General features: G+C 46.3%; 8 protein-coding genes across 8 annotated transcripts; 4 read left to right on the top strand and 4 right to left on the bottom strand.

The window, feature by feature from the left end:
* Positions 1–770: 770 nt before the first annotated feature.
* Positions 771–1,036, top strand: N7483_006688 (uncharacterized protein; the record flags this gene model as incomplete). The annotated part of the gene is made up of 2 exons (XM_057090125.1): positions 771–984; positions 1,005–1,036. The coding sequence occupies 2 exons, from the start codon at positions 771–773 to the stop codon at positions 1,034–1,036; spliced, it is 246 nt and encodes an 81-aa protein (XP_056944866.1).
* Positions 1,037–1,148: 112 nt separating this feature from the next.
* N7483_006689 (uncharacterized protein) lies at positions 1,149–2,289 on the top strand (the record flags this gene model as incomplete). The annotated part of the gene is made up of 3 exons (XM_057090126.1): positions 1,149–1,747; positions 1,820–2,135; positions 2,263–2,289. 3 exons carry the CDS (start codon positions 1,149–1,151, stop codon positions 2,287–2,289), a joined length of 942 nt encoding a protein of 313 aa, XP_056944867.1.
* Positions 2,290–2,993: 704 nt separating this feature from the next.
* On the bottom strand, positions 2,994–4,637 carry N7483_006690 (uncharacterized protein; the record flags this gene model as incomplete). Its single annotated transcript, XM_057090127.1, has 1 exon — positions 2,994–4,637. The coding sequence occupies one exon, from the start codon at positions 4,635–4,637 to the stop codon at positions 2,994–2,996; it is 1,644 nt and encodes a 547-aa protein (XP_056944868.1).
* Positions 4,638–5,489: 852 nt separating this feature from the next.
* On the top strand, positions 5,490–8,379 carry N7483_006691 (uncharacterized protein; the record flags this gene model as incomplete). Its single annotated transcript, XM_057090128.1, has 4 exons — positions 5,490–6,523; positions 6,587–6,704; positions 6,758–6,795; positions 6,852–8,379. Coding segments are annotated over 4 exons (2,718 nt in total), but the record flags the coding sequence as incomplete, so codon positions are not given.
* Positions 8,380–8,570: 191 nt separating this feature from the next.
* Positions 8,571–9,380, bottom strand: N7483_006692 (uncharacterized protein; the record flags this gene model as incomplete). Its single annotated transcript, XM_057090129.1, has 1 exon — positions 8,571–9,380. The coding sequence occupies one exon, from the start codon at positions 9,378–9,380 to the stop codon at positions 8,571–8,573; it is 810 nt and encodes a 269-aa protein (XP_056944870.1).
* A 469-nt stretch (positions 9,381–9,849) lies between these two features.
* Positions 9,850–12,206, bottom strand: dus3 (tRNA dihydrouridine synthase DUS3; the record flags this gene model as incomplete). Its single annotated transcript, XM_057090130.1, has 3 exons — positions 9,850–9,931; positions 9,997–11,946; positions 12,001–12,206. 3 exons carry the CDS (start codon positions 12,204–12,206, stop codon positions 9,850–9,852), a joined length of 2,238 nt encoding a protein of 745 aa, XP_056944871.1.
* Positions 12,207–12,532: 326 nt separating this feature from the next.
* N7483_006694 (Ser/Thr protein phosphatase superfamily) lies at positions 12,533–13,387 on the bottom strand (the record flags this gene model as incomplete). The annotated part of the gene is made up of 2 exons (XM_057090131.1): positions 12,533–12,952; positions 12,995–13,387. The coding sequence occupies 2 exons, from the start codon at positions 13,385–13,387 to the stop codon at positions 12,533–12,535; spliced, it is 813 nt and encodes a 270-aa protein (XP_056944872.1).
* A 478-nt stretch (positions 13,388–13,865) lies between these two features.
* N7483_006695 (senescence-associated domain-containing protein) lies at positions 13,866–15,479 on the top strand (the record flags this gene model as incomplete). The annotated part of the gene is made up of 2 exons (XM_057090132.1): positions 13,866–14,541; positions 14,611–15,479. The coding sequence occupies 2 exons, from the start codon at positions 13,866–13,868 to the stop codon at positions 15,477–15,479; spliced, it is 1,545 nt and encodes a 514-aa protein (XP_056944873.1).
* Between the last annotated feature and the right edge of the window lie 1,857 nt (positions 15,480–17,336).

A 17,336-nucleotide genomic window follows, 5' to 3' on the forward strand; every position in this document is an offset into this window, starting at 1 on the left:
TGAATCTTTCAAGAAAAAGAAGCCAGTAATCTCTGCAATTAAATATAGCCAGTCACCCTCCCTCCTGATCTTTCAAGTTATGGTGATACGTCTTTCTCACGCTCTTATCGCAAGACGTGCAGCCCGTTCGACATCATTTTGTAGGACTCAGATATCAAGCCACGTCCAACGTTTGCTGATATGGTCGAAAAATAATCCAATAGGCCGGTTCTCTAGATTGGTGATCCATGTCGGCTGGGCGCATTGATTATGCAAAGGATTAAAGTGACTCGACTAGTGGGATTAACCGGAGGAATAATCTAACTTCTTTGGGGTCGCGAGAACGCAACCCCGCCACAATTTCAGATGAACTGCAAGTCAATTGGGGGAATTTAGGAGATCTATCAGCTAATTAGCATGGACTAATATTAATCAGCCAAAACAGTTGAGCTCTTAGCTCTGCGATATTAATGAGGGGTTTCCATCCTCCCCACACTACTTGAGAGTCGAGACTACGACTTGGAGGTACAATTTGAAAATATGCAGTGTGTTAAGATGTTTTTTTACTATGTTCACTGTCTGAATTATAACTAATAGTAGGTAGCTCTGGCTATTTTGATCCAATTTGACTCATTCTATTTTCCCCCTCCCTTTTCATCAAATAAACTCTTTTCACTGTACAAGTGATAAGTCGACATAACGGCGATATCGATTCCACAACCTTTTGTCTCCAAAACCCCGAAGTATTGTGACTCAATACCACTCAAAAGAAATTTTCATTGGATTTCGCGATGATTGTGAATCCATCTCTACCCTCGAAGAGGGGTCAATCCAATATCACTCGTGATTTGATGATGGATCTAAGTCGTGAAGCTGAGGCCATGTCACCATACAATCGTCAAACTGCACCTAACGGGCTGGTGGACTTGACGAGCTCATTAAATGATCTGATGCAAAATGAGATGCGATCATTTATTTTGAGCCTGAATTTGCAACCGGAAGACTGTAAATCCTCATTCATATAGCGACTATCATGTTCACTACTGATAAGAGATGAGCCAGATCTTTCCACTGTGCCTCCGCCAGGCTCCTCCAGTCTCGCAAAAGCTGTGGCTGAGTTCATCAATCTGAATTTCAATCCCAATCAAACGATCAGACCAGAACATATCATGGGTGCAAATGGGGTATCGTCTCTTCTTGATATTCTTTCGTTCTCAGTATGCGATCCGGGCGAGGCAATCATGCTGGCAACTCCGAACTACGGCATGTTCAAACACGACATGCAATCACGAAATGGTATAAGATTTGTTGATGTTGAATGTGATCTAGAGAATAAGTATTTTGACAGATTCAATGCTTCAAGCGCAGATGCGCTCGTCAAAAAATACGAAGTCGCCTATATGAAAGCTTGCGAGGACGGGATTCGCATACGTGCTATTCTTATATGCAATCCGTGCAACCCTCTAGGGAGATGCTATTCTCGACACACGCTGGAAAAGCTGGCACAGTTTTGCGGTCGGCGGGGACTTCACCTCATATCTGATGAGATCTACGCCTTATCAGCCATTCACGCCGATGCTAAAAGTTCAAATCGGGCATCAAAGATGGAAAGTTTCACTTCAGCTCTCAGTATCGGTATCGCAGGAATTGACCCAACAATGGTCCATGTTTTATACGGCTGCTCAAAAGACTTTGGACTCAGTGCCTTGAGACTAGGCTTCTTGATCACACAGAATGCTATTCTCAAAGAGTCTTGCCGCAGAATCTCGTAAGTTTCTAGGATACCCACCTCGGAGCAACATTTTGCAAGGCTTTGACTGTAGTCTAATTGCTGTTGTAGGGTATCAACCTGGGTAACATCGTTCTCCGATCGGATCTTCACTGCTTTCTTGCATGATCGTGATTTCCACTCCTCATATATACGGCGGTATCAGATCAAATTGAGCGAAGCACATACACGCACCACCACGTTCCTTAAGGAGCACAAGATCCCATTTTCACCTTCTAATGCAGGCTTGTTTGTTTGGATTGATCTTAGTTCTTGGCTCAAATACTTCCAAGAGCCTAGTAACAATGCAAATGGAGGAGATGGTTCGCCAGAGATGCAGCTGACAAGATACCTTATGAAACATGGGGTATACCTCAACCCGTCAGAGGTAAGTAATCATAATAGAATGATTTCCCATTGATTGAACTGGGGCTGATTCTGGAAGGCTTTCTATTCTCATGCGGCGGGAAGATTTCGCCTTGCCTACACTCAAGTTGCCGATACACGAGATACAGGACTTGGGCGACTTGTACAAAGTCTGAGAAAGCTAGATATTGGATCAGAGATAGAGTGAGATTCAAGGCTATCATTCTGCAAAATAATGAAATAAAACCCAATGTTCCGAAAAAATATGATTCAACATCGAATTGATGAAACCGACAATTGTTGTTAGATCATTTGAATGTTATAGCCCTCTTTTACTACTCGGGATGCAGTAGTTTTTTGAGCGCCTGGCGAATATGGATCCGGGTTAACACCATCCAAAGAACCAGAGCTCCCATAAATTTCAGTAAAAAGGGGTCCCCCAGTAACATCTCTGCCCTGCTTGGCCTAGCGGCTTAGAGCGGTCGGCGACCCAGACTCGACGGGGACAAAGGTACTGAAATTAGGTATGCCGGGCCTAGTTTCAGTGGCAGAGAAAATACCTGCGAGCGGGAGGGATCTAGCTACGGCTAGGGATAATGTCTTTTTTAATTTTTTTTTTAATTCTCTACTGATTATACTTCTAGCCTTTCTCTTTCTATTGCAATTTTCAGATCCTCAAAATAAAAATAATTGAGGGAGATAGAAAGGATTCTGTGTTGAGGATGAATGTATCAAGTGAGGCTGTTGAGGCTATTCACGCATTTCTGATTCTGAAGCTCCTGGGTTCAATCCCAGTCCTTGTCTTTTCTTTTCTTTTCTTTTCTTTTCTTTTTTCTTGTTTTCTTGTTTTCTAACTAACACAGGTGGTTGGTTGGTATGTTCAAACTTGCCAAACAGTCACCATCTTTTCCGCATGAGCCAAATACGTAATCAATTTCGACTTTCCATCTTGCTCAACCGTGACTGAAAATGGTGAGTCCTCTATATCAGCAGCAATTTGAGCCCGTGAGTGTGTCACAATATGATCACCATCCCGAAGACCTGCCTTATCTGCGACAGATCCACTAACCAATCCAGAGACCACTCTCTTATTGACACTAGTCTTGTCAAATCCAAATTGCAAAACCGCTTGTTTGACATCATGCAACGGCATTGCCGGACTAAACACAAAAGCTTGGCTCAGATCTAGATACGATCCATTCAACATAGCTTGAAGCTCTCTGTCCGCAAATTCCTTACCGAAATAGGGATAGAGACTATCCAGCCAGTGCTGGTTCGTGATATTTTCTCCCAGCTTCGCACGAGCTGCCAGATTGATCACGATGTCATCCATCGGACCATTCTTGTCAGGTCCTAACCTCCCAGTCATCGCACGAAGACGGCTGTCAATTTGAAGCAGGTAGGCATGGCCGCGCTTATACGGGATATACTCGGCATACCAGTTGCTGAAGAAGATCTTCTCCGACTCGTGGATTTCAATATCGATTAAAGGGCTGGTAAAGTACGTCCGTAAGAGGATATTGCAGATCCTGTCCAGGTATCCTTTGTCGCAAAGACCAAATCGATATGGTAACATGTAGCTGTAGATTTCCGCAATCCCTTCGGCATACCAGCTAGTTGTCCACTCGCGGCTCTCACTCACAACGGCGAAGCTATGCACCATTTCATGGGTGAAAATGGACTGGAGTGCAGAGTCATCTTCTTTGGAAACTGTGTCATCAAATTCGAGGACGTAACTGTCAAAGAATCCACTACCCCCGTAGCCTCGAATTGACTGACGGAAGAAAACTCGATAGTTGTGGTCGACATCATTGAAAAATTCACCCATCTTCGGGAAAAGCTTGGAGTTGTAGCCCTTCACGCGATCCACCTTCTCCGGCAAGTGTCCAAACCAATATGTGATCGCCTTGCTAGTCGACTCAATTTCCGCTGAGTGTTCTGGGAAGCTTTGGACAGGACCAACCATGTATACGGATTCAAACAGAGTTTTCCAAAATCCTTGCTTTTGTAGTGGAGCAGGGCCTTCTCCAAAACTCCAGATTGCACGGGTGCCTTCTGGGGCATCGGAAAGATCCCATTTCAGCGTATATATGCGCTCCTGATCTTGAAGGAGTTTCGGGAGAAACCATCTCCCTGTGGCCATCAGACCACCGTTATCACGGCGAAGGTCGATTCTTGCACCCAATGGGGTCGTGATATCGACTTGGCGAGGATAGACGTTGAAATTTAGTATAAGATCGCCTACCAAATCCCGGCTGACAACCCAGTTCTCGAGCGATGGGGTGTTGACGGGGTCAGGAGCTTGGAAATGGAAAGACAGAAGTCCGACATCATCTTTAGCATGGATGTCATTCACGGTATATGGGTGAGATGGTACATTGCCCCAAAATTTGTCATATTCGAACAACGGCTGTCCTTGACTAGCTTGGGGGCATCCAAGTCTCAATTCAACGGAAATATAAGATGCGCCATCTTCGTCGAAATGTGGCTTCAGTGTTAAAATTGTGTTTGATAGTCTCGTCATGTTGCTGGACTTAGATTTCGTTGGTGACTCGGTACAAGGATAGAATAACGCGACTTCAAAACTTGAAGCTAGACATGATGTTCAGGAAGAGAATTAATTTTGAGCCTTTCAAGATTAGGGAACCAGAAAGTCTTTTATATAAAAAACGTTAGAAGAAAATTATTACTACTTTGAAGTGCTCTCCCCTAGTGGTTCTATTGGTGACCTTCACGCACAATTCTCAATTCCTCGGACTCCACATCTCCGAGTCGGAGACTCTACAGATCACTCTCCTCAAGTGCTGACATGTATCATGTTTTTGACGAAGAACAGATGTATGTTTTTCACTATTCTAAGGCCTCGACTTCTAGGTTCCCACATTTCAAGCTCTCAAGGGATGATGCAAGTTCCCCGCCCCATATCAAATCCCGCTGGACTCCGTACACTCTAACCAACTTGGGGTAACGGGAACGCACGCTAAAAATCCAATTAGATATGAATTATGTGGGAAAACTGCTAACCAGATCTAAAATAGTGTTGCCTAGCCTGAGATAACGTGCTAGCCAAAGGGTACCTATCCTATCGAACGTTTTTACCAGCTTACCGAGGCATTGACCTTTGTAAATAGGGATATCCGTACCGCGAATCCTGGCATAGGTGGATTTCGGCCTACACTCGACTTCAGCCATCGACCACTCCCCTAATTTGGCTTGCAACATGGGGCATACATCGCAAATCATTCCCATGCGGGAACCCAGGAGGAGATTCAATATTTTCAATCGATACCTAGTCTCATTTATTGGAGTGCTCTATATCCTCATTCACTTCTCACTTCTTCCGCATCTTAACTCGAGCTTTCAACCCGCAACAGCATACCTTCTGGAAAAGCAACAGAAAGAATTCAACGATTATTTGACAAAATGTCAAGACTTTGATCAAGTCCCAGTGGACTATGATCTCCCACCATCTGTGAATCGGACAAATCCACGGTATAATACAAAGTCAGGCCAAAGTAATGCGATCGTTCTACGGAATGCAACACTGTTCGACGGCCAGTCAACTCTCGACTACAGCGTCGACATCCATTTCGATGATGGTGTCGTCGTGGGTGTATTTCCCACTGGCGATGAATTTATGGTTAAAAAGGATTATGATATCACTGTCTTCCATCTTGAAGGGAGGTTTGTGACTCCAGGATTAGTGGATATGCACTCACATCACATCGGTACACCTCATCCATCATTCTCCGCAACGGATGACATGAATGAGGTACACCCTGATTCAGGCCCTTTGACTCCATTTACTCGTGCATTAGATGCCTTGAAACCATATGATCGAGCTGCGACGATAATAGCATCTGGAGGTGTCACATCCTCGCTTATCCTGCCCGGCTCGGCAAATATCATCGGTGGTGAGGCTATTGCTGTGAAGAACGTTCTCCTAAGTGGCGAAAATCGTGAGCAGGTGGTGGAAGAGTTACTTCTAGAGCACGGCGTTCCCCAGCAATCAAAACGTCGTTATATCAAGATTGCTTGTGGAGAAAATCCTGCAGGACTCTATGGTCACACTCGAATGGGAACAGCATGGCTTTTCAGAGAACAGATGTCTAAAGCTCAAGAGCTTCGACACCAACAGGACAAATGGTGCTCTGCGGCGGCGGCAGCTTATGAGCAAGGAGATAACAGATCCATCGAGAAATTGGTAAAGGGAGGTCTACCACAAGATCTCGGGCTAGAATTGCTAGTTTCAATGTTACGTGGACAGGTTGGCGTGAATATTCATTGCTATGAGCCACAAGATATGGAGGCGATGATCCGACATAGCGAAGAGTTTAACTTTCATATCCAGGCTTTTCATCATGCGCTTGAGGCATGGAGAGTACCAGAGATGCTGAAGAAAGCGGAAAGGTAAGCACCCTCGTAAATTTATGCCTATATTTTTTATCATTGGTTAACATTTTGATGTCTCAGAAATATCACAATCGCGACATTTTCGCATTTTGCTCATTACAAGCATGAGGCATACGACTCTAACCTTTATGCGGGCAAGATTTTGGCTGAGCATGGAGTTTCTGTCGCCTACAAAACTGTAGGTGAACCCACTATCTCTCTTGGAACATTCACTAATAGTAACCTCAACAGGATGGCTCATCTGAGGAGTTGAATTCTAAATTTCTCTTGTGAGTGGTGGATGGCTTAGGTCCAAAGCATGAACTTCTCACTAATCCTTTCATAGATCTCAAGCAGCCGAGGGTCATGCATTTGGCCTGCCTGAAGAAACGGCTTTGCGGTCAGTAACAAGTACGCCCGCTAAATCTCTCGGCTTGGATCATCGGATAGGATATGTCCAAGCTGGTTACGACGCAGATATTGTCATCTGGGACAGCCATCCGCTAGCGAACGGTGCAACTCCTTTGCAGGTTTATATCGATGGTGTTTCAATACTTTCATCTGATCACCTAAAAGAATCGTTGAAGTTCGCTTCAACGCAAGGGAGTCAAATACGACCGCCCAGGGCTCCACAGATGCGGCCTCAACCAGAGAAAACCCTCCAAGCTAGCGTCAATGAGGCAATCAAAGTTGGTGATAAAATTGCTATTTCTGGAATACAAAGCATTCTAGTTCCATTCTCCGGCTTCGACGTTCCAGCCTACGGAAATCTGACCATGGTGTTGGAAAGTGGTCGAGTTATATGCATCGGCCTACTGGAAGATTGCTCTACAGTTTCGAATGATGCGGTCGGTCTCAATCTCGAGAATGGGCATATAATCCCAGGATTGACTGCTTTTGTTCATCACATGGGGCTATCCGAGATTGAGATGGAGTCTACATCTGGCGACGGATGGATAGTACCTCAAACAATGAATGCCAAAGAACTGGATATCACATATGCAAAATATGGGCTCCGGCTAGCAGGAAAGGATCTCAATCGTGCAAGGCTTGGAGGAATCACAAGGGCCGTTGTGGCGCCAATGATTTCTAGTGTATCAGAGAATTCCTTCCTTCAGGGTGTCTCAACAGCTTTCAAGACAAGTGGTAATCGGACAATCCTCGATGGAGCCATAATAAAAGACGATGTCGCCTTGCATTTTGTTATTGGACAGCGTGGAAAAACATCCTCAACGCCAACGATCTCCGCAGAGATCAGTCGACTTCGTGAGCTTCTGTCGGCAGCCCACGAGCCGGATACAGTGTTCAGTCGCGTGGCGCATGGCTCCCTCCCGCTCGTCGCTCATGTTCTTACTCACCATGACATCCTTCATCTGATCAAGATTAAACGCGATTTTCCGGAAATTTATCTTATCCTCTACGGTGCCGAGGAGGCTCCACTTGTCGCAGCTCAGCTTGCAGAGGAACAGATTCCTCTGATTTTTACTGGTCTTCGCCCAATGCCAGATACCTGGGAGACAAAAGATGTGCTCACAGGTCCTCCACTAACAGTCTCACCAATCAAGGTACTTGTCGATGCCGGTGTAAATTTTGGCATTGCGCAGGCACATTGGGCTGACTCCGGTATTCATCTTCTGGCGGTTGATGCTGGGTTTGCCAAGAAGATGGCAGACTTGACGACACAGCAAGCGGTTGACCTTGTGAGTCACAAGGTCAATGAAATACTACGTCTTGACAATCCTAGTTCAGAACAAACGCAGCAGGGAGATTTCGTGATCTATGAAGGTGATCCGCTGGAATACGGTGCAGTTGCCGTCCTAACTGTTGACGGCAGTTTGAATACCATTGTTGAGTGTTGGCCAGATGCATCTTGATCAGCTCAAATTGGAGTTGAAGTTTTCTAAAGTTCAAATGTTTTCTTACACATCTAGATACTTCAAGTTTCAATATCACTGATATTTTATCTCTATAATTCTTGAATCATCTGTGCAACATGCTTGACTCTCCCAACATCAGTCCGAGACAGCAATATCCTGATATAGGCCTCTTATTTCTTGAAATCCTATCAACTTGCAAAGAACATCGGTGCAACACGGCTCGTAAGGGCTGCAACAACACTCAACCCTGTAATCTGTGACGATTTCGGATTACCAGCAAAGCCTTCACCCTTTAGTTGAAGAGTAAGCGTCGCACTCTTGCTGACCGCAATAATCTGACCCAAATTTCCCGAAGAATTTGAATCAGCAACCAATTCAACTTGAGTCTTCTCAAACCCGATTCCCGCAAGCGCAACAGCTGCCGCCAAATTAGCGTTGCGAGGGAACTTCAAAGCCGCCTCTGCAGCATTAGCCTTCAAGAATACAGTTGGACCATCAATCTTATCAAGATCAATGAGGGATTCCGCTAGCGTTCCCTTCCAAGCTTTGGGTGGTTTTGTTGATCGATACAGCACGGATTCCAATCCAGAATGACGCAAGGAATGTAATCCGTCGAAGCCCGCAAGTGCTCCGGACATTATGACGATTCGACTATTGCCCGATTTTGCGGCTTCGAGCATCTTCTCATGGAGTTCTTTGTCTGCGAGTGCACCTACTGAAAGTAGGTATAGATCGGACCCCGCTGCGAGGATCGCTGGGCCGAGGTTAACGACGGCATTTTGCCCCGCAGCTTCGACGACGATGTTGGGAGTTGGACCTTGGTAGTCTGACCAGGAATGCACAATTGTTGCATTGGGAAATAAATCACGGGCTGTTTCGTCCTGCCTGTCTCTGCAGCATATCACGTCGATAGAGATGCCATCAATAGGAGACTTGGCAATTGTTGATAGAATTGAGCGGCCGATCTCTCCGCAGCCCAGCAGACCGACAGAAAGCATTTTTGTCTGGATATTTTTAGCCCGAGGAAGTGATAGGACGGGTCTTGGGTAGGCTCTTCAGATTAATAGTCTGGAGTGATGTTGGGGAATGATTGGAGTATAAACTTGAACCGACTCCTGTGCGCCTCTTATAACCCCATCCAGCATAGATCTACAGTATAGAGCGCTTATCAAGGCACTATCTTTCTATGACCAATATCAATCAACATTTGAACCCCGCTATGATTCATGTTCTCAGGCTAAAGATAGTGTTTCGGTGCGGTCCCGTCCCCGTAATTAGGTTAATTCCGAGTCAGCGCATGTGCACGCTGATCCCAAGGTTCTGTGCAGCGTGCTACTACTCCAAGGACATGCTACTGATATAACTCCCATGACGACGGCCTTTGTATGCAAATGCATGTAACATATTTCTATATGCAAAAATTACATGACTTTTTTTATTCTTTAATCCTCTCCCAAGATCGTCAATTTAGCCCTCTGCTTCGTAAGAGTTAGACTTGTGCTTGGGTTCAAATCGGAAGTCCTGGTGAGCAGGACCCAGGAACATCTCACTATAATTCCAAATTAGACATCATTCATAACAATCAGATAAATCGAAAAAGCTGGAGGAACTTACGTGATCTTGATCCAATCCTTGTAGTTGTTACTAGCCATAAGAGTCTCCAACTCATTACGACCCTTGTAGTACGGGGGTCTGTCATTGATCTGCGCAGGCAGATGATCCAGCAGTCCGATAGGAACATAGCGATGGGCAAAGCTCAGCCATTCCAGTAGGAAACGACGAGTTGTACCAAGACCATACTCATCAGCACCCCAAGCCTGAAGACCATATTTGGCAAACTTCTCAATATAGGTAAGACGCTCGGATGCGGACTTGTCAAGGTACTGTCCAGTCTGGATCTCCTCAAAGAGCCAAGGCTTAATCAAAGCACCACGACCACACATGACAGAATCCACGCCAGCGTTCCGGATGTGGTCATCGTAGTCGACGTGCGAGTAGCAGTCACCGTTACCGAGGAAGTAGGTCTTTCCACCGTTGGGTTGGAATCGAGCATCGGGTTCACGGATGGTATCGGTAACCAGATCAGTCTTCTCATTCATGCGCTTGATAAGAGCCGCGCAGTCTGCGATGTAGCTCCAATCAGCTGACTTGGTGTAGCGCTGCTGTCTGCTTCGTCCGTGAAGAGTAATGGCTGCAGCGCCGGGAGGACCCAAGCCCATAAGCTGAGCTTCGTGACCGCCCAGAAGAAGACGCTCCACCAGCTTCAAAGCAGTGGGTTGATTATCCTTAACTCCCATGCGAATCTTGACTGTGATAGGGATCTCTTCGGAGACCAGGTTCATACCACGAATAATCTTCTCCAGCTTGGATTGGTGGTCCAGCAGAGCAGAACCAGCACCATCGCGGAACAGAAGCTCGATAGGACATCCACAGTTCAAATCGATCACACGCAAGTTAGGTGTGAACTTGGAAAGAACCTCAGTGGCTTTAACTGCCTGCCAAGGCTTGTTGGCAGCGATCTGGGCACCGAATTTGAAGTCTTTGGAGTTATCGTAGCCTTGAACGATGTTATCTCCGGGGATAACGGTCGGCGGAAGCATCTCAGTTTCATGCGCCTTTAACAAGGTCCACTCGGAATTTGTACCTTGAACCAGTGGCATACTCATGGCCATTTCCGAGTACGTGAATTGGGCACCCAGATCCGTGCAAAGTCGTCGGAAGGGCATATTTCCTTGAGTAGTGAGAGGAGCCAATGTTGGGGTCTCGGGACCAAAGTAGATACGGCGCTTCTCAGAAGGGAGGAAAGGTGGCTGGGTAAATTGAGCCCGCAAATCTTCTTTCTCCTGCTTGGCCTTCTCAGCATCGACGGTCTCAGTCTCAGTCTCAGGCTGCGTCTCAGTTTGACCGTTCTGTGCGGCCTCCTTCTCCTGCTTATCTTTCTCAACTCGGTATGCTTCTAATTCCTTGCCGGATTTCACAAGCCAGTCGTTGACAGCGTTAGCCCGAGTAGTAACCTCGCGCTTCCGGGCAAGCAAGAACTTAGCATCGCTGGAAATGATGTTCACAACGCCATCCTCTGCCGCAAAGGAGACGAGCGGCTTAGCATTCGCAATGCGCTCCTTGTCCTCGAGAAGAATAAGCTCCTTTCGACCATCCTCGGTTTCTCGCTCAGTAGAATGCGAGCTAACCAATCGACACTTCCAGCCAGAAGAACATTTGCCCCGCACCTCAAAGACCGGACACATTCCATTCAAAGTTGTGAGGTTCTCGCGCTTGTAATCCTTCAAGTAAAGACGCAGATTGTGCTCAAAGCGACACTTCTCTCCAAACTTGCACTCTTTGGGAGAAAACTCAGGACTATGCATTCGCGACATGCAAAGACCCTTAAGATCTTTCGAACTTCCAAAGCTGCGGTTTGTGTTCTGACCCGTCTGTTTCTTCTTCTTATCTTTCTTGCCCTTATTATCACCATCGCGATCATCGTGGGGAGCGGCTTCAGCAGCATCGTCGGGACTTATTTCAGGTTCGATAGGGGCGATCTTAGGAGCATTCTTGATACGGTATCTTATAAGTCATTGTTAGCCGAGGGACGCTTGAAGAGAGGTAGAGAACACATACTCGAACTTGATAGGCGCAATACCCTTCTCGCGGGGTACGCGACCATTTTCATCTAAGGTTAAGGGCTCCTCCCGTCTTACTTTTTTGGAGGGAGGCTCTTCAGTGCCGGAGCCAACTTCGCCGATGTCACGACTGGGGACATGCGCCTCGGATACGACAATGTTGGCATCTGCAGGGGTGGGAGCTGTCAAATCCATGCTGGACATTTTGGGCAGCCAATTAATTGTAGACTAGCCGTGTAATAGGTCCTGGGCGAGAATCCTAGCCTGAGAAAAAAAAATGCGGAGGACTCCGATCTTATCAAATCTCAAATACCGCGGAGTGGCGAGAGTTTGCGCAGTTTGCAGTAATTACACATTATGATTGGTCAGAAGATAAGTGTACGCTGATGCCTAAGAATGTAGGCGCCAATATCATTGAATCCAAAGAATCAAATATGATTAATCTGAACTTAATCAGGATGGCAAATTTCCGATAAAATAGTTTATTTAGAAGTTGATTTTTCTTATTTCTTTGTATTTCACAAATATTTCTAGATTTCACTGGTAAGTTCATGATCGCATGCTCTCTCTACCGGGGAGAATCCGATACAAGAACACATTTTTCCACATTGAAATTCTGAGCCTGAGAAATAGTATCCTCGCTGATTTCTCATGATCCTTTTACCCTTTGTCTCATCCAGAAGGTCAATATTGTAGTGTGTGTGTCCATAAGCCCACAGGCGAACATTCGGATTCTTCCAGCATTCTTCCATCGACAAGTCCGTTGCAAATCCAGATGATAACGGACTATTGACATGTCTGGGATCAGCACCACGTGGATCTCCACCCAAAGGGCTATGGTGTGTGAAAATAATGATAGTGTGTTGGGGTTCTTCGCTTGTTATTTGTGTGACTTGGTCATTAAGCCATTTAAGATCGGCCTCGTAGGCAGCAGTATGGTCCTCAACTGTCTAGTCCTGGATGTAGTAAAAGTCCTTTAATCCGAAACTGACCTGCTCACGGTACTGGTCGGCGACTCTGGAGAATAATGTGCATCCCAAAATGGTTATACTTGGTGACAGGTCGAATCGGGTTTGGTCTAGGAAGACAAATTTGCCGAATGGATTATCCTCAGAACGTCTGTCATTTATCGATGTCGTAAAATCATGTATTTTTTGACTGGTCTCTTTCCAAGTAAGGTGATAAGGCTCGTGGTTCCCAAGGAGGAAGAAAAAAATTTTGAATTGTCGTAATTGAGTCTCAATGAAAGGGAAGAACCCCTCATCAGCAACGACACCTATGTCACCCAGGAGTGCCAGATAAGGTGCTTTAGGTGGAATCTCAAATACATCGTATGCAGCCGGTTTCTCCAAGTGGAGATCTGACACAATTTGCAAGTTGGCCATGAAGAAAAAAGAAGGTTGCCACCAAAGTAAAGAAATAAAGAATAACCTTGGAACCACTTAAGCTCGTACCGTCCAATGATTTCGAGTTCAGCTCAGTTGGACAGGGACTGTGGCGTTGTGGCGGTGCAAACCCGGGGAATACACTGGAATACATTATGGGCAATGTGGCGGAGCATGCCCAGGTGGACTATTCCTCCCACGCCATTGTTATCTAAGCGCCCAGACCGGGATATTCATAAAGAGTGCCCCTCTCTAGGCTTGGCTGGCGCCTATGGACTTTTCTTCTGATCTTGTGTGATACTCTTTACCCTTGTCCCTTTCACAAAACACAAGTTTTCTCTTTCCTGCAAGTTCGGTGACAGGGCTACGACGTCATTTGCTTATCTACGTTATCGGCTCCTTGATTGCGGGCATCAACATCTCTACATACTACAGTCACTGTTACTGTTGTTATTGTCGGCAGACAACCTTTACAATCATGTCAAGCACCTCGCATGATCCTCGATTGCTGTACAGCGTCAACAATATCCGCGCATTCCATATCCAAGATGGAGAGGAACAGGAGTTGACCCCATCTGGACCACAAACCCTCTCGTTACTTATGGTCCCAACAGCTACTTCACCATCTAATATCCCACCATACGCAGTTGGCGCGGGCGCAGAGGCACCCGAAGAGGATTTCTACCTTCACCTGTATCTTCCACCTGAATTGGATTTGGCCTTACCGGCAACAACTCAGATCTTCCATCAGCCACCCGATAGCTACCTTATTCCTCGTTGGGATCTTGCACCCGGCGCTTTCCTTCGCATTCAGTTCCCTGGGATCGGTTCTGGCCCTCAAAATGTGACCCAAGATGATATCGACACATTTGAAACAATCCTCGCTCAATGCACGGCATTTTTGGAGCACGCGAACCCTCCTCGAAAGTTTGAAGGAAAGTCCAAGGACTCCGCGGCGTACAATTCCACTGGATCATATGGGGCGTATAATCCAGCTGACTATGCGCCTGGCGAGGGATATATCACATCGGGTGACCCTCGGGAAGCGCATGGAAAGATTGTGCTTGTCGATGAGGAGGATGGCAGCGTAGTCGGGGAGTTGGGCGAGGGATACCAAGTGGTAGAGGACCCAGACGTGAAACCAGGATCCAAACGTGAGTTATTCCCAAAACAATTACGCTCGCATTTACCGACAAACAACTAACGACCGTTCATCCCAACAGTACCAGTCAACATTGAGCTTCCTGGAGAGGGAGAAGGGAATCGCGTCAGTATCAGCAACGTCTCTGAAGAGTACCTGGCCATGTCACGACATCCCGCGTACAAAAACTCGACCATCGTCCAGACCTCCGCTACTGCATCTCGTCTGATTGTTGCAACATCTACCTCGCTGGCGAATGCCCTCACGAGCGGTGCAGAGAGCTTCACTAAGAAGACCAAGCCAAACCCGAAGCCATTGACTTTCTCCGATGCGACCCATGCGCACGTCCGTAGAGTCGGCACGCTCTCAGATAGCGCAGCTAATTTCTCAGCTCGCACTCTGGGTCAGGTTGAGCGAGTAGCTCAGAACCTGGGTGCATCACTTGCACGCAACAATGCCACCGAGACAAAGGCCAAGGGATTTGACAAGCGTAACCCGCCACCTGATTACAAGCCCGGTGTCCTGAACAAATCCATGATTGCATTCACTACTATTGCAGATGGAATCTCGGAGGGCGCACGGAATATCTTGCTTACAGGCTCAACTGCTACGAGCGCGATGATCGGACACAAGTATGGTCCCGAGGCAGGCGACGTAGCCAGTAATTTGACTGGTGGTGTCAAGAACGTCGGTCTGGTCTATATTGATGCCACAGGTGTGAGTCGACGGGCGCTCCTCAAATCCGTTGCTAAAGGTATGGTTGTGGGTCGGATGCGTGATGGGAAGCAAGTCGTGGTGGGTGGCGGAGATGGAGGCGAGTTCTCAAATGAAGCTGGTCCATCAGGTTCTTCGCGGGATCCATCTAACCCCACCCCACCTCCTGCATACGGTGCTTCGGGAACGACATCCCTTGGCGGCACGCCTATGACGATGTCTGGTGGGAAGCGGTGACAGGATTGGCCTCCCATAAGCATGTGTTTATGACATTCGGCGGTTTTCTTTTCCTTTGCAGGCGATTTGTGGTTTTTTTTTCTTGTATCGGTTAGGTATTTCCTCGGTCCAGGCAGGTCTTCGGTTCAATTTTCATTATTTTCTTGTTTTAGAGCAAGAGGACGTAAAGTTCTCTGGTCTCTGTAGATAGTTTGATAGTGCAATCCAGCTACTGATTTTCATACCAAACTTCCGAGGTTGAACCAAAGATTGGGATATTATCCAATAAAAACATTCAAGTTAGTTTCATTTGGACTCCACTCAAACATTAATGGACACAATGGGTGTTATTTCATGCATATTAGCCCACGACAATGGCGAATACGATTGGTCCCACATCAAGGTTTGGGGTGGGAGGCGCCATTTCGGCGAATTCTATCCGTTTGATTGAATAACCCAGAACATCGGTAAGCTCCTAGAAGTATAATCTATCGATGGCCGTGCGTCATCAGGAAGGGGGTAAGCCATGGGGGGGGGTCGATTGGATGAGAGAACGCGGATCAGTCCAACTGCCAACGCATCATCCACTTGACAGTTGGCCGACCTTGACAACCAATTAAGGCTTATCAGTGGCAAAAATGTTGAGAGAAGGTGTAAACCGCAACACAATTGGATAGACACTGACTGTAGAGAATGGTGTATTGAGCCGAGGCCATTGAAATGCTAACGTGGAGTTTTCCGTGATGGAGATGTCGCCCGTAACGCCGTTAACATGAATAGTGGAGTCCTCAGGGTGGATCCCGTAATAAATCTACTGCGCGCGGACCTCTTTTTCTCCTCGATGATTCAGGAACGAATGATAAACTTGGATCGAAATAAATATGCGCCCATAAATTGGAGCTTCCAAGGTTTCTTTTCTCCCGTGGTATTTTTTTTGTACTTTGAATTGATCCAAGATCAATACGATCTGGTACAAACGCTGGGTCTGGCTGAAAGTGAACCATGGTGCCCGAATGATAATACCCAGGGATCTTGGGGCGATCAGGGGAACGCATGGACCAAGTTTCGGGGAGATCTTTGGATTCAAAATGTTGCAAATGTTTTCATAATTTGGGTATTTATGAAAAGAAAATTGAGACTGATTAAGCGCTTTCCTCAAATCTCCAGGAACATTGAAGTTCAATGGTGCACATATGTAGTTCCACATATGATGTATATGACGCGGATATGGGATATGGGATATAGCTAGGAGCTTCACCCTTTATTCCGAACTCTACCATGAAGCTATTCCAATTGAAAGAACCAAGCTTCCAGTCTGAAAACAACAAGTTATACACTCTATAATTGGATAGGAAATGCAATTGAAAAGCATTACAAGACCAAGTTCGGGCCTAATGACGATCTTAGCAAGCGAGCCCACTTTTTCCGCAATGCGAAACCACCGGTCCTCTCATCGCCCCCTTTTTTTGATTAAAGTGTGCTAGTTGATCTGAAACGGCCAGTTGCGGGATTATTATGGTCTATTTGAGGACCCAGTAAATGTAGGTGTATGCAAAACATATCAGGCCTGGAGTATTGTATGTTTGTACCTAGGTATCATCTCTACCCATGTGGTAGATGTATGCCTAGTTTATCATGATGATAGTCAGGCTTCAGCCCCATTCTCACTACTACACCTAGGCATTCTAGTAATCAACTTCAAGTCTCAATACCAATTGGCCCCCAAATGATCCTCAAGTTCCAATTTCATACCAACTTGAAGATTTCATTCAAGCTCTCCACTCTCGGACCTCCCTCTTTCGTTCTATCACAGACGCAGCAAGGGACTGGGATAAACGTCCTGTCCCTTTGGACGCAACCCATGAATAGTGCAGCCAT

This window comes from Penicillium malachiteum, assembly GCF_028827825.1.
Source record: "Penicillium malachiteum strain IBT 17515 chromosome Unknown utg000003l:1.0-4950554.0:1.0-4952489.0, whole genome shotgun sequence".
NCBI lineage: Eukaryota > Fungi > Ascomycota > Eurotiomycetes > Eurotiales > Aspergillaceae > Penicillium > Penicillium malachiteum.